We start from the raw sequence: 16,101 nt of genomic DNA on the forward strand, positions 1-16,101 counted from the left end.
AACCAATATTAACTCTATAAAAAATATTTGAAAAAAAAAAAAAACCCTCCTGTCTATACTAGAAAATGACCACGGGTTGGGCAACATGTCACTGCTCAGAGCCCCGCAGTCACAAGAAAAATGTCTCTTCCAATTGCAATTATTTTCTTCCCTTCAGCTCATCTTTTCGGTCTCATTGAACCTAATAGTCTCCTCTGGGTTTTAAATAATTGCCTTCAACGAGAAACTTCAACTGCTGCCCTAGAGAGAATGTCATGTACTTCCTAATAAGTTTGCTTTCTCGTTAACGGGAAAGCGCGAGCTGGGGACTCCAGGGCCAGGCCAGACTGAGACTTCAGGGAACACCGGGCAGCAGCCCCGCGGCCCCGGTGCCCGGCCCAGCCCTGGCTGCGGAAGCACAGACTTTCTGATGGGTTCCGTGGTGAATTCCTGTCAGGGACTCGCCTGGGACAGTGATCAGAATGAGCACGGGAGTGAAGAGAAGGTAAGTGACGTGCTCCTGAGAGCCTGACTTCTAAGCACTCTGTCAGTTGTGCGCAACAGGAGCTTCTGCAGGGAAACGGTCTTGGTTCTTCCACAGGGCCATTTGCGGTGTGGAGGGACCCTCCTCTGGTGAGGTGATCAGAAAAATGAGCCTGTGTCTTTTCCGGTGCTTCTGATGCGGGAACTCTTCTAATTCCCAGCATTCAGAGATAACAAAGTAAAAGTAAAAGTGAAAGAAGGGAACCGATACACTGAGCGCCAAACTCCTGCGACAGAGTTGATACAATGATGTACCAACTCAGGATGGGAAAGACAGAAAACTCAGATAACGCTCCCTCCAGAATAATAAACAACATGGTAATGTCTTCCTGGATTTCCTGTGTTCCCCCTATTTTTCTTCTTGGAAAGTTCTCTTGTGTTTTAATCTGCTGACTGTCCTCTCCTGTACTCCCACCCGCTGCTGCCACTTTCTCATGCATTTCAGTCACTCTGGAATTTGAAGCATCCATTCCAATCTCTCCTCCCTGAGCCTGCGAGGGAAACTTGCCACGACCTGACACGATACCTTCTTTCCTGGATGGGACCCTGATAGCTCTGCTTTCCCGAGGAGGTGTTGTTTCAGCTCCTCGCATAGCCTTTCAGGAAGGTCTCTGCTTGCCACTGGTGACAGGGACACCTTACAGCCTGCCACACACCCTCTAGTACCTCAGCCTTGAACACATTGCAGAAAACTGACAGCTGGAATGAAATAAAGTCACCAGAGATAGGTAGTGGATTTGAGGGGTTACTTATTCCACTTCTTGGCCAGAATCCTACCAGGGTAACTGGTAAATATTTTCTGTTTTTAAACCCCTTCGTATATAGACCCTACTGAGACGGTGTGAATTGTCTGAGGCAAGATGGGGGAGTTTAGTTCTGAGAATAACTTCAAGGGGACCAAACGTGGCTTCCATGCTTACAGCACTGAGAACTCTTTCCTGCTGACCAAATTCCTCCTTCACGCACCTAAGGTCTGAAAGCTGCCTCTCAGCTTCTGGCACCCCTCAAGCTAACTTGTCAAGCATGACTTTCCACACACACCCATTTATTTAGTCCAAAACATCTTTAAACAACACCTCTGGGCAAGGATGTTCTAGAGCAGTTTTAAATCCTCTTTTCACACTTTTACCCTTCACCATGATGGACCACCCCATGATTCACGTTAGTTTTATCTTGTTCTCGCCCATTTGTAAACCTGACTTCATTCCACATATCAGAACGAAAGGAAACCAGGGTCTTCCGTGTAGGCAATGAAAGTTCAGACTTATTTCCTAATAACTTGATACAGAATAAAACTACAAACTTTATTCTTAGTATTTAAAGAAATCTCTCACGTCTATACAAGATGTTTAGGATGGAGGGGGAGGTGCCCTTCCCTGTCACGTAATATAAATAGTTGCTTCGTCAGTCAGAGAAAAGGAAAGAAAAACACTGGCCAAAGTTACTACAAAGTGATGCAGAAATATTCCTTAGTTGGAGACCCTGGGCCTGTCTAAGACCTGTACTCAGTGCCTCTCATGAGTGAGAGCAGAAGAACGGAAGCAATTTCAGAATAGCTAGAAAGCATCCATTCCTTCAAATGCATTAAACCGTGCAAAGGAGGGAGTAAAGTCATGTTTGGTGGGTCCTCACCATGAGCTTACAACTGCAGGCCATGACAGGCTCAGGATGCAACAAGGTTTATTTACAAATGGGTGATTGAAATAGGCAACTGAGAGGAAGGAAAGAATGTCTGAGGCCACAAGTCGCAGCTTTTCCTACCCCAGAGAGTGTCCACAGTGCCCAGTAACCCAAAGCAAAGGCTGCTCATGCCAGATGGTACTGTCCCTTCTGCAAAGGCCTCCAGTCAGCGGCACACCGGTAAGTGCAGGACCAGAAACCAACTCACAGTTGCAGTTGCAGGTGATCACCACCAGGTGGTGGTGCTGAGGGGGCGCCCCAGCAGCCGGCAACACCTAACTGGAGGCGGGGCTGGGAAGTGCAGGATGCTGGGCGGCCAGCGCTGGAGCCAACAGTATGATACTTTTCAGACAAGTCGTAGTCAGGGCTGGCAATCAGTTGGTCAGCCACATATTGTAGGAGGTCACTTCGTTTCAGTTGGAGCGTTCGAAGATGCCCAGGCATTAGTTCTCCCAAAGAGAGAATTTGTATAACCCTTGCAAAGCACAGTCCAGCAATATTGCAAAGTACTTTTGAACACACGGTCCTGTCATTCCAAGGCAAAATCTTGCTGATCCTGGATATCTACTAAGAAGCAGAGGAGCACATCCTAAGTCCAGCCCAAGTCTCCGGGTATGGCAGGCAGCAAGAATTCGAAACCAAGTAAGGGACCTCCCTGGAAGTCTCCTACTATGAAGCTAGCCACAGCCTCCGCAGCACAAGTTTGATCCCAAGCTAGGGATCCCAAGCTAGTAGATCCACCTGTTCTGCTCCCCACTCTGTCTCTGGTGAATCCTCTCTCACATACCCCCGCACCTCTGCCCTGTACCCAGTTCTTGTATGCATAAATAAATAAATCTTTAAACAAAAAAACAAGTAGGTTGCTCCAGTGTCCACTGAAAAGTCAGTCAAATGCACCCACCTACCCACCCAGCCCCTGGGGGCTTCAAGGGGACAACTGCAATAGGCTTTTTCAAATCAAGTGGAAATCCTGGGCCCCTGGGGTAGTATGCACACTGACCCTTCCTTAAAGGTTCTCCTATCTGCTTTCTCTCCGAGCGCCTTCTCTCTTCCTTCTGAACTCTGTCCTGTCTTCTCTCTCAACAAATACCATCTCAGGCCAGTCCACCAATCAGGAAGGACTCATCGGTACAGCACCCTCTAATTAACCTTTTGTTAATTTCCTCCTTACCTCTACTGTAGTCTTTTCCATTGAATTGCTGTCATTTGACTAAACAAATTTTTTAAAAGATTTATTTATTTATTTATTTATGCATACAAGAGCTGGGGTGGAGGGTAAGTGGAACATGCATATATCAAGGTACCTCCAAAGGTACAATGAAATTGTACCTCCAAAGTTATAAATGACTGATAAATTACTTAGATGAAATTAAAATCTATACTTTCTATAGATATCTTTGATCAAATCAAGGTTTTTTTCTACTTTCCTAACTTTTAAAAATCATAAATAAATATTAATTCTTCTGTACCTATTAATGACTCTATGACTTTTCCAAAAATAAAAGAACAGGCAAAACAACTAAATCTATGCAAGAAAATAGGAAGTAGATCAACAGAGTTCTCGCGAACCAGGGAGCTGGGACATACCTGGGGGAGAATGATCTTAGTTGTAGGTTTGTCATGTTTCAATTTCCTTGCTTGTAATTGCCTCATTTAAATTTTCTATTTCTTTCTTATTCAGACTTGGGTGATTGTATAAGTCAACAAAAACAACCCACTCAAAAAATGGGCAGAAGAACTAAAAAGACAGTTCTCCAAAGAAGAAATGTAAATGGCCAACACAGAAGATGAATACTTAACACAATCAGAAAATCAGAAAAAAACTTACATAAATCAATGAACTTATTCTTAAAGGATGATCTTTGAAGTGGCGCCTTCAGCTTTATCATCAATAAGTCATGCAGATTGACAGTGGTGACAACCCTATTCTTTCTCTAGCAACTCTACTTTTGGATTCTGTGACTGTGTCTCCTGGAGCTAAAGACAGCCCTGCTGGAAGTTTGCACCACCTCCTTACCATTTCTATATGATGGGATGTCCTGAGAAACTTCTCTCTTTCCATAGACAGTCTCTTTGGCATTATTTTATTCAGCACCATGATTTAAAGACCACCCATGTGTTTCTGACTTCCTAATTTATATCTGCAGTCTAAACGAACCTCAACTATAGACCTACACATTTACCAGATGTTATACACACATGTAAATGCAGCATATTCAAAGTAGAGTATATTCATTCATTCCTTTAAATAACTTGTTTATTAAAATACTTACTGTGGGTCAAGTATTCCATAAAATCTGTCTTCCGTTCTTTCATCCTCATGCATTTTTCTCATAGTCCTTATTGTTACACATGACTTGTGGCATAAATTGTGACTATCACACAAATAGAGTGCATGAAAATCATATGTGGCCACCAGTTGTCTCCCCATACAAGACATTTGCATTTTCTCATTAAAAATAAACAAATGGGGACCTTCCCGGCTATGTAGCAGGTTGAGTGCAATGCTGTGAAGCTGTCCACAGCCTCTGCAGTGTGGGTTCGATTCCCAGCCTGCCAGGGAGATACCCACATGGTGCAGCAGATCTTTCCTGCCTTGCCCGCTGCTCCCCTCAGCAGTGTCTTCAGACCGTCTGCCTGTTCTGCTCCCCACTCTGTCTGTGGTGAATCTTCTCACCCTCCTGCGCCTCTGACTATACCCCAGTTCTTGTATAAATAAATAAATCTTTAAAAAAAAAATGGCAGGCCTCCCTGGTGGCGCAAGGGGTTAAGACAGAACCTATGAAGCTATTCACAGCCACTGCAGCATGAGTTTGATACCCGGCCAGGGAGCTCCACCCATGGCACAGCAGACCACTCCTGACTCGCCCGCTGCTTCCCTCAGCAGTGTACTTCGGTCTATCTGCCTGTTCTGTTGCCCACTCTGTCTCTGGTGAATCCTCTCACCCTCCGCATCTCTGGCCTGCCCCCCAGTTCTTGCATGCATAAATAAATAAATCTTTAAAAAATAAAAATAAACAAATAAACAAATGGCTAAACCAGATCAAATGTATTTCAGTTGTTTGTATTTTAAACTTAGATAAAAACATAAAACAATAAAAAACATAAAACAAATAAAAGTGCTCTAGATGAATGGGGGGGTGGGGTTCATTATGCCCTTCTCTCCCCTATCTCCCATTAAGGATACACAAAATCACTATTGCTCAATCAGCAAATTGGACCCTATCTTACACACTCATGTCAAATTTTAAGCTGTCACAAATGTTAAGAGCTCTTATCATATTTACCTTCACATGCAATACCAATCAAGGATCAATAATTTCCAAGCACAATAGTATCGCACTAAATCAGTCTTAATTGCAGGAACAGTATTTGCTTTCCAGAATTGATATATTTATTTGTTAATATGACATCAGATATCAAGCAATCAATTAAATCTGGATTTAACCTCTCTCAAAGGATGACATTTAAAGATAATATCTAGGGCCTCCCCGGTGGCGCAGCGGTTGTGCGCTGGGTTGCGAAGCTGCCCGTCACCCTCTGCAGCGCCAGTTTGATCCCCGGCTGCTCCCCGGCCACCGGAGGAGGGTCCCACATGGCGCGCAGACCTCTCCTGCCGCCCGCTGCTCCCCTCAGCAGTGTACTTCGGTCCTTCTGCCTGCTCTGCTCCCCGCTCTGGCTCTGGTGAATTCTCTCACCCTCCTGCGCTTCTGACTGTACCCAGTGCTTGTATAAATAAATAAATAAATCTTAAAAAAAAAAAAAAAGATAATATCTATTTCTCCCTAGGAAGACAAGTAGATGAGCAAGAACAAGATTGTTCATTCTGGGATCATTCATCTCAGTGTCTGGTACACAATTTTTACTGAAGAAATGGTGAATGGATGTGTTTTATTAATGCCTGCATCACATGTTAATTTTTTTCTCTAAATTTATTTATATTTTCTTATGTTGTTGTTCATTTTTGTTTTTGTTGTTGTTGTTGTTGTTGTTATTGTTGTTTTAAAGATTTATTTATTTATTTATACAAGCACTGGGTACAGTCAGAAGCACGGGAGGGTGAGAGAATTCACCAGAGCCAGAGCGGGGAACAGAGCAGGCAGAAGGACCGAAGTACACTGCTGAGGGGAGCAGCGGGTGCGGCAGGAGAGGTCTGCGCACCATGTGGGACCCTCGCTGGTGGCCGGGGATCGAACCGGCGCTGCAGAGGTTGCGGGCAGCTTCGCAGCCCAGCGCTCAACCACTGCACCACCAGGGGAGGCCCTGTTGTTCATTTTTGTACAGTGACTGGTTTCTCCCCCGGGTAGTCTCCACAGTTCTTCCACCACATCACCCCTAATCAATCTCCACAGTCCCTTGTGCTCTTCCCTCTCCAGTTTTGACTTCTCTCCCTCCCCCTCCCCTGCTGTAGACCTCAGATCTGTGGTCAGCTTGTAACTTTTTTTCTTGACCTTTTGTTTGGTTTCGCTATTTTCCACATATAAGTGAAACCATCTCATATTTCCCTTTTTCCTTCTAACTTATTTCGCTTAGCATAATCCCTTCCAACTCCATCCATATTGCCGCAAATGGCATTAGTTTGTCTTTTCTGATCTCTGAGTAAAATTCACTGTGTAAATATACCACAATTTTTTGATCCATTAGTCTATTTTGGGGCATTTAGTTTGTTTCCATAGCTTAGCTATTGTAAACAGAGCTGCAATAAACATAGGAGTGCAGGTTATCTTTCAAATTAGTGTTTTTGTGTCCTTTGGGTAGATTCCTAGGAGTGGAATTTCTGGATCATAAGGTAGATCCATATTTAGTATTTTGAGGGTCATCCACATAGATTTACATAGTGGCTGGACTAGTTTTCATTCCCACCAGCTGTGTAGGAGAGTTTCCTTTTCTCCACATCCTTGCCAGCATTTGCTGTTGACAGTTCTTTTTTTTTAATAGGGGCCATTCTCACTATTGTGAGGTGGCATTTCATTGTGATTTTGATTTGCATTTCCCTAATAATCAATGACGCTGAATATTTTTTCATGTGCCTATTGGCCATTTGCATTTCTTCTTTAGAGAAGTTTCTTTTTTGTTCTTCTGCCCAATTTTTATTTATTTTTTTTTTTGTATCTTTTTTTTTTTTTTTTTTTTTTTTAGAGGCATGCTTTATTTATTTGTTTGCTGGTCTGTTTGCTTGTTTTGTTTATACATGCACTGGGTACAGTCAGAAGTGCGGGAGGGAGGGTGAGAGAATTCACCAGAGCCAGAGCGGGGAGCAGAGCAGGCAGAAGGACCGAAGTACACTGCTGAGGGGAGCAGCGGGCGGCAGGAGAGGTCTGCGCGCCATGTGGGACCCTCCTCCGGTGGCCAGGGAGCAGCCGGGGATCGAACCGGCGCCGCAGAGGCTGCGCGCAGCTTCGCAACCCAGCGCTCAACCGCTGCGCCACCGGGGAGGCCCTTCTGCCCAATTTTTAAATGGGTTGTTTTCTTTTTGTTGAGTTCTGTAAGCTCTTTGTAGATCTTTGCTATCAGTACCTTGTAACAGGTATTGTGTGCAAATATCTCTCCCACTCAATAAGGTGTCTATTCACTTTAAGATGGTTTCTTTTACTGTGCACAATATTCCGGACCTATATACTACTTTCTGGTGACTTTACCCTTTATTACTTTTCAGCATCAGAGTCAGAGTTAAGCTCAAGCATAGGGGTAGGGATAGCACTAGCAGTAAGGCTAGGGTATAGGCAGGGGGTCTTTAGAAAGAAGGGGTGGGATTTTTGTATCACCCCCAATGTTTTTGTGATATAGGTGCTCAATGAAATCTACTCAGCTATTAACAAAGATGAAATAATGCCTTTTGGGACAATATGTATCTATCTGGGGGTGATTGTGCTAAGTAAAATAAGTCAGAAAGTGAAAGACAATTGCCAGGTGGTTTCACTCATTTACGGAATATGAAGTCTCAAAGAAAACAAATTGGCAAAATAAACACACACAAAAAGCCCTCTTAGACTTTGTGAAAACTGTTTGGGTTACCAGAAGAGAACAGGGTAGGAGGAGGGAATAGAGTAAGGAAGGGGACAGAGTACAGGCACTGGAATCTTGGTGGAGGTTGATGAAGCCTATGTACAATATTTTATAGGGGCCTCCCTGGTGGCACAGGGGTTAAAGTCGGCACTATCGAGCTGTCATTAGCCACTGCAGTACAAGTTCTATCCCCAGCCAGGGAGTTAACCCACATGGCACAACAGACTTCTCCTGAGTTGCCCGCTGCTCCCCTCAGTGTGTATTTTAGTACATCTGCCTGTTCTGCTCCCTACTCTATCTCTGGTGAATCCTCTCACCCCACACACCTCTGGCCTGTACCCCAGTTCTTGCATGTATAAATAAATCTTTAAAAAAATGAAAAAAATAGAGTTGTATAACAAATATTAAGTCAAAAATTTCTGATTAAAAAAATGCTTTGACATACACTTATAAATCCCATTGTGTGACTCATTAAAATAATTCTTTATGTACTTGAATTATCACTCTTTAACAAACCCTTAAAAATTCATCATATGGGCCTCCCGGGTGGTGCAGTAGTTGGGTGCTGGGCTGCAAAGCTGCCCACAGCCTCTGCAGCGCCAGTTCAATCCCCGGTCACCAGCAGGGGTCCCACATGGCACACAGACCTCTCCCGCCGCACCCGCTGCTCCCCTCAGCAGTGTACTTCTTCAGTCTGCCTGTTCTGCTCCCCGCTCTGGCTCTGGTGAATTCTCTCACCCTCCAGTGTTTCTGACTGTACCCAGTGCTTGTATAAATAAATAAATAGATAGATAGATAAATAAATAAATAAATCTTTAAAAAAAAATTTCATCATATGCTTAAAATAGAGACTCTAGAAAATTAAGACAAGTTTTCCAGGGGAGAGTTACATCCTCTCATTTAATTATTATAATGGAAAACCCTGTTGTGAAAATAAGGAAAACTTAAGTGTGCACTTGACAATGACCCAGACAGTGCTCAGTGTGTGTCACAGCTCAGCTCTCCAGGCTAATCCAGAAAGGGCGTTCTCAGCCCCAGAGTGCCATGAGGAAAATGTTCATTTTTACTTTCCCTTTTTTGCCCTTCAGGCCTAATAATCTTCCTTTTTTGAGTTTTAAAGTATTGCATTCTTTCAGAAACCTCAAATGCTGGACATAACCCTCGATGTTTCCTAAGTTTAACTTTCTAGTTAACTGGAAACTGTGAGCTCAGCTTCAGCTAGGACTTGAGGGAATACGGGCTAGTTACTCAGCTTCCCCTGGGCCCTTGACCCAATCCTTGGCTGCATAAGCGTGGATGACCTTCTGATTGGTTCCATTAGATTGTTCTTTCTTTCAGTGATACTTAAGAGTATTCAGAATCATAGAGAAATAAATGAAGAGACAGCGTTACTGCTCCTGAGATCATGTGAGGCTTTAATGAAACATTTTCCTGTTGCTCAGAATATGAGTTTCTGCAGAAGAATCATCCTTGTCTTCCCAGGTTACGTGATGCTTTGCAAAATGACACCAATCTAAGATTAAGTTTCCAGGGTAATGATCCTGATTCTGTGACATAGCCAGTGATTCCAGAGTGTGGGTGATGAATTCTAATTTCCTTCACTTGCCAATGGCAAAGAGAAAAATCTCTCTACTCTTTACAGCATCAGACTCTTGCAACAGCAGTTCTTTTATAGAGAATACCTATGATTTGTCTACCCTGATCGCAAGGACAGAACATGTAGAGCTGCTGCCTCCAAGAAAAGCCAGGAAAATGGTAATATCTTCTCTGATTTTCTCGTGCTCCCTCTACACTCCCTGCAAAGTTGTATGGATGTTTGCATTCTATTGCCACTTCATGACTGATTTAATCCTAAAGCTGAGCTTCCTGTTCCACCCATTCCTCATCCCCAAACTAGAGCTGGAAACAGCTTAAGAGGCCGCCTCCCCTTGTTAGAGCTCTGATATCTTTTTCTCCAAAGGGTGTATTTGTACCAGCTGCCTGGGATGTTTCTCTGGCAAGTCTTGCTTCCCTCCCTGCTTAACATTGAGGATAGTCACATTCTAAAGCCTAGGCATGCACCCTCCCAGGCCTCATGGTCCAAAATACTAGCCCAAAGCTGATGCCTACAGTGAAATGCAGACATCAGTGGTAGAGAGTGGACTGTTTGTGCAGGAAAGGCAGCTCTGACAGTACTTTCAAGTGGATCAAGTTTGCCTGTGGTCCTTCCTGCTTCCAGAGCTGAGAGCCTTCTCCCCAGTTCAGAGTCTTCCCTCAAACACCTAGGTCTGAATTTTACCCCTCAGTCCAGCGGATCCCTCATGTCACCTTGTCCAGACTGACCTTCTACACGTTCCCTTCACTCATTTCCTTTTTCCAAAAAACAAAAAACAGCTTTAAGCAATCAGTGTGAACAAGGTTCTTTGCCAGACCCCTGTAGAATAACTTATTTTGTGGAAAACTGCTGTCAAATAGCTGGTCCTTTGAGAAGGATTAACTAAGATAATATCTCCCTCAGAGTTGTTCTTCTTAACGTTGGGGCTTGATCCTTAAGGCAGTGAAATAAACCTGTTATTTACCTATTAACAGCTGAATTGTGTTGATGCTTATTTTAGTGAATCTTCTGAGAGCCATAAACTCATAAATATACCCAATATCCTGCTGCTTCTCTTTGTAAGAAAAATCGATCAAATGACCAGGTATGTCATGGACTTGAAGTGTCTGTGTTGGTAAAGCAGTGACACTAACCCTCCTAAAATCCTTGTATATCTCCTACCCCTCCACAATCAAAGTCTCATCTTTTTTCCTGTCTTTTCCTGTTCTCACCCCATATTCTAAAGTTGGAATTAGTCTTTTATATCTCAGAACTAAATGAAGCCAATACCTTTTCTTCCAAAGAGTGATTTATTTTTATGCTTAATTGATCTGGTATTTAAAGAATTTCCCCCGGTCATTGAAAAAATCTCAGACATCACTTTAAGATCCTATTTAGAAAGAGATCAGAAGAGGGAGATTCCCTTCTCAGTGATAACTTGAAAATCACATGAGAAAAGTAGCTACAGCCTTCACTCACACAAAATGTGGATGCTGAGCAGGACAGAAAATGATTCTCCACAAATACTACAATGTTGTTAATGCCCCTGCAGACACCGTGGCAGTGCCACTTTGGGAGTAAACATGAAAAAGTGTAAGCAGTTTCCAGAAGAGCTGTATCAGTATCTAAATCTTTAGAGGGCCTCCCTGGTGGCCTAGAGGTTAAGCACAGCACTGTGAAGCTATCCACAGCCTCTGCAGCACGAGTTCAATCCCCGGCCAGGGAGCTACCCACATGGCCCAGCAGACCTCTCCTGTCTCGCCCGCTGCTCCCCTCAGCAGTGTATTTCATTCCATCTGCCTGTTCTGCTCCCCACTCTGTCTCTGGTGAATCCTCTCACCCTCCGCACCTCTGGCATGTACCCCAGTTCTTTGATGGATAAAAGTAAATGAATCTTTAAAAAAAAATAGATCTTTAGAAAGAAAAGCTTGCTCCCATATATCATTTTACTTTGCTTGTATAGATTGGTTCAAGATACTGCTTTCAATTTTATCCATGCAGGATTCTCAGGAGTAACCTCTCCAGCTGATTATGCTTCACCATCCCTGGATCTCAGCTAAAACCCTGCCAATACACAAAGGTGGACCTTGCCATGTTTGTGCTGCCACACAGGTAATCTACACCTGGGTCTAAGGCTTACGTGTGTACTAAGGGGTTAATGGTATCAGAATTTAAGCTTCTCTTGATATGTCAGCACCTAGTCATAGATTGCTGGCAAGGTTGGGTCAGAAACATGTCTGGATAAGCAAAATGAAGGACTTTTGTGTGACAAGAAGAATAGAATACTTAATGATTCTCACAATATCCACATAAGGCAGGAATCTTTACCCGGGACAGTGAATTACTACATGGCCACAAAAATTAGAGTTCAAAGTGATGTTTACTAACATCATCAAAATAACCTGCTGACCAGGTGTAGTCAAGCACATATGAGATGCTAAAATAATCTAAAAGGTGACAGAAGCTAACAACTGGGGACAGGGTCAGAGAAACTCTGTGTAATCATTTTAAGTTGTGCTCCATGTTCCCAAGGAGCCCAGAGACTGCAGGGTGGAAAATGAGATGTAGGTTTCACATGAGAAAAGAAATGGAATTCAGATTATGACTTTAAAGTCCTGAGAGCAAGGAGCCCAGTGTTTGCACAGAGAACTCTGGTGAGAGCAGAGCTCTGTCAAGACAGACTCTCAGGAAGCAAGCGTGGTTTCCTGGTTACATTGCAAGAACCAGATGAGCTAGGTTCAGTGGAGCTAGGAGGGCGTTTGAAATGAAAAAGATGAGCAGACACCAAAAGACCTCCCTGCTATCAAAAATAAACAAAATGGCTCAACGTTTAAGAGCAGATGAGGAAGAACTCTGAATGTCAAGGTAAGAAACTATTTCTTACTATGGACTCAACCTAGATATTTGGCTGATAATTAGAAAAAATAATGCGATTTATTTCCTGTTTCTTCCACTTGTCAGCATAACATCAGACATCTGACATGTCTGATTTCTCCCAGGTAAAACAGGGATGAATTTCCTTATCTAGGGGGGCAGGAAACAATTCCCTGCAAAATCTCACACAATTGCTTTGGTAAAACTAATATAGTGATTAAGAAAATGTGCTGTATTTAATATTGTGCTTTTAGAGTTAAATCATTATTTATGAAGGATCAGAGACCCATGATGACTGTCACGAGCCCCAAGCACTTTTGCCTTTGGAGTCCCTCTTTTCCATTAAAATGTGTACTTTATTACTGAAGTTATTGAGCCTGCGTTATTCGCATTGTGCTTTTGATCTTTAAACATAACATTTTTTTATCAGCCATGGAGCTGTGTCTAATGGATGCTAATTCTGATAAGTCACTGGATTTTAAACCAAATGTATAATATATTTCTCTTTTCCCCTTGAGTTTATCAATCCTATATATGAAGGGGATAAGAGTTTTATAAATGCGCTATGGATCTCCGCTACAATGTTAAGGATTTCCAAGCTATATGAAAGATGCACTATGAATATGTAAGTACTATGTACTTAAGTACTATGGACTCTAAGTACTATGTAAGTACTATGAATATGTAAGTACTATGTACTTAAGAACATAGGACTCTAAGTATTATGAATATGTAGATGAACCAGATACTCATTTTCTAGTAAGTCCCTTTGGAAAAGGTATAAGACTGTCTGACCCCAAGATTGGGGATAACAAAATAAAAACTCTCCCTGAGATGTAGCGAAGGCTGTTTTGAGATATCTGAGTGTAGAGTCCGGACCCAGAAGGGAGCGATGCATGAGAAGAGGGGGTGCTCCGGAGGAGGTAAGGGATCTCACCCTTCTGTTTCATTCCAGGAAAACACCCTCCACCAATGGCCTCTGGGAACCACAGTGTCATCACAGAGTTTGTTCTCATCGGACTGTCCAGCAACCCCTCCGTCGAAGCTCTGCTCTTTGTGCTCTTCCTGGCGATCTACGTGCTGACTATGCTGGGCAACCTGACCATGCTGTTGGTGATCAGGACCAATGCCCACCTCCACACCCCCATGTACTTCTTCCTGAGTAACCTCTCATTCCTAGACCTCTGCTTGTCCTCCGTCACCATGCCCAAGCTGCTCAAGGACCTCCTGTCTGAGAAGAAAACCATCTCCATCGAGGGATGCCTGACTCAGGTCTTCTTTGTGTTTGTCACCGCAGGGACCGAAGCCTTTCTCCTGTCCATGATGGCCTATGACCGCTACGCTGCCATCTGCCACCCCCTGCTCTATGGCCAGATGATGAGCAACGAGCTCTGTGTCAAGCTGGTGTTGCTCTCATGGGCTTTGGCCTCTGTCAACTCAGTCGTCATTGTGCTCTTGGCTGTTAACCTGGATTTCTGCGAGTCCCAAACCATACACCACTACACCTGTGAGCTGCCCTCCCTCTTCCCTCTGTCTTGCTCTGATATTTCCATCAACATTGACATCTTGATCGTCATCACCCTACTGCATGTGCTTGGGACCTTCACCCCCATTTTCTTGTCCTACATGCGCATCGTCTCTGCCATCCTGAGCATCAGCTCCACCACGGGCAGGAGCAAGGCCTTCTCCACCTGCTCCTCCCACCTCATCGCGGTGGTTCTGTTCTTCGGGTCGGGCTTGGTTCGCTATCTGATGCCCACCTCTGGCTCCTCCCTAGACATGCTCTCCTCCTTGCAGTACAGTGCGGTCACGCCCATGCTGAATCCCCTCATCTACAGCCTTAAAAACGTGGAAGTGAAGGTAGCTGTGAAAAAGACATGGGAGAAATTTCTGCAACATTTCAGGTAGTGAACGGGACCTGAGTAGTAGGAAATGAGTTTGTGTTAGCAAGTGTTTGAACTTAAGGCAGAGGGGCCTCCCTGGTGGTGCAGGGGGTTAAGTCTCAGCACTGTGAAGCTATCGGCAGCCACTGCAGCACAAGTTCGATCCCCGGCCAGGGAGGGGACCCACATGGCACAGCAGACCTCTCCTGTCTCACCCCTGCTCCCCTCAGCAGTGTATGGCCTGCACCCCAGATCTCGTATGCATAAATAAATAAATCTTAAAAAAAAAAAACTTAAGGTAGAATTCTGGACCACAAACTCTATACCACCTTCTCGCTGGCTATACTGATAATGAAAATTAAATACAAGACATGTATCCCATTTAGATATGTAGACCTATGGTTGGTTTTTTCTTCTACATGCTCCTGCCTCCTCCACCTCTTTCTTTCTAGAACTCCTAGCTAAATGTTCTAGCTCCTGAATTAATAATTTATGTATCTCAACTTGTCACTCATTATTTTTGTCTTATTGATTTACTATGTAAAAGATGTTTTCCAATCTTTTGTCCTCTATTGTATGTAACTAGTTTTATAACTTTAAACAGGTCTTCTGTCTATATTTATAATTTTCACAATTAAAATATGTTGTCCATACTTTTTGTAAATTTGTTAAAATTTGTAAATTTATTTTATTCAGACTTTTCTTTCCTCTGCCACTACAAGTCACTCCCCTTCTCCTTTGTTTTTTGGTGCTTGGTTTTCCGTGTGTGTGTGTGTGTGTGTGTGTGTGTGTGTGTTACATTCTGGGATTGGTTTGTTTGTCCTTGCATCTCATCCATGCAAGAAAAAAGATGTGAAACTTCTATGTATGAGAAAAAGCATAAAAGGAAAGGGTCAAACACCGTGATGACCTCAGCAGGGACAAGAATAGCTTGACTGGGGAGAAGTTGGCAGAGGAGAGAAGGGTGAGGTCAGAAGCTGTGGCAAAGAGAAGGAACAATGATGCCTGTCTGCTCTATGATTTATGATGGTCACGAGCGATCAACCCTTTACTCCTGGCCTTGGGTGACTACATAATTGGGAGAGTTAACTCATTCTCTGTACTTCACTGCTGCTAAGGCTACGTTTCCATGGTTCTGGCCTCATTCACTACTATGTTTGTGGGATGCCCTTGCTTATCACCTTGCCTGGGTATTTGTGGTAATGTTTAGCATCAAAAAGGAGTCTCTTGCAGAGCCATGGGACGAGGGGTTAAGCACAGCACTGTGAAGCTATCTGCAGCCTCTGCAGCACGAGTTCCATCCCCGGCCAGGGAGCTACCCACATGGTGCAGCAGACCTCTCCTGGCTCACCCGCTGCTCCCCTCAGCAGTGTATTTCATCAGTCTGCCTGTTCTGTTCCCCACTCTGTCTCTGGTGAATCCTCTCACCCTCCACACTTCTGGCCTATACCCCAGCTTTTGTTTGCCTAAATAAATAAATCTTAAAAAAATAAACTTAATGATAGTTTCTTGTATTGTGCACAATATTCCAGACCTATATACTACTTTCCGGTGAATTTACCT

General features: G+C 43.6%; 1 protein-coding gene across 1 annotated transcript; it reads left to right on the forward strand.

The window, feature by feature from the left end:
- Window positions 1–13,627: 13,627 nt before the first annotated feature.
- LOC311185168 (olfactory receptor 8S1-like) lies at window positions 13,628–14,563 on the forward strand (the record flags this gene model as incomplete). Its single annotated transcript, XM_084255666.1, has 1 exon — window positions 13,628–14,563. The coding sequence occupies one exon, from the start codon at window positions 13,628–13,630 to the stop codon at window positions 14,561–14,563; it is 936 nt and encodes a 311-aa protein (XP_084111792.1).
- Window positions 14,564–16,101: the final 1,538 nt, after the last annotated feature.

The sequence above is a fragment of the Talpa europaea genome, assembly GCF_964194135.1.
Source record: "Talpa europaea genome assembly, chromosome: 15".
Taxonomy (NCBI): Eukaryota; Metazoa; Chordata; class Mammalia; order Eulipotyphla; family Talpidae; genus Talpa; species Talpa europaea.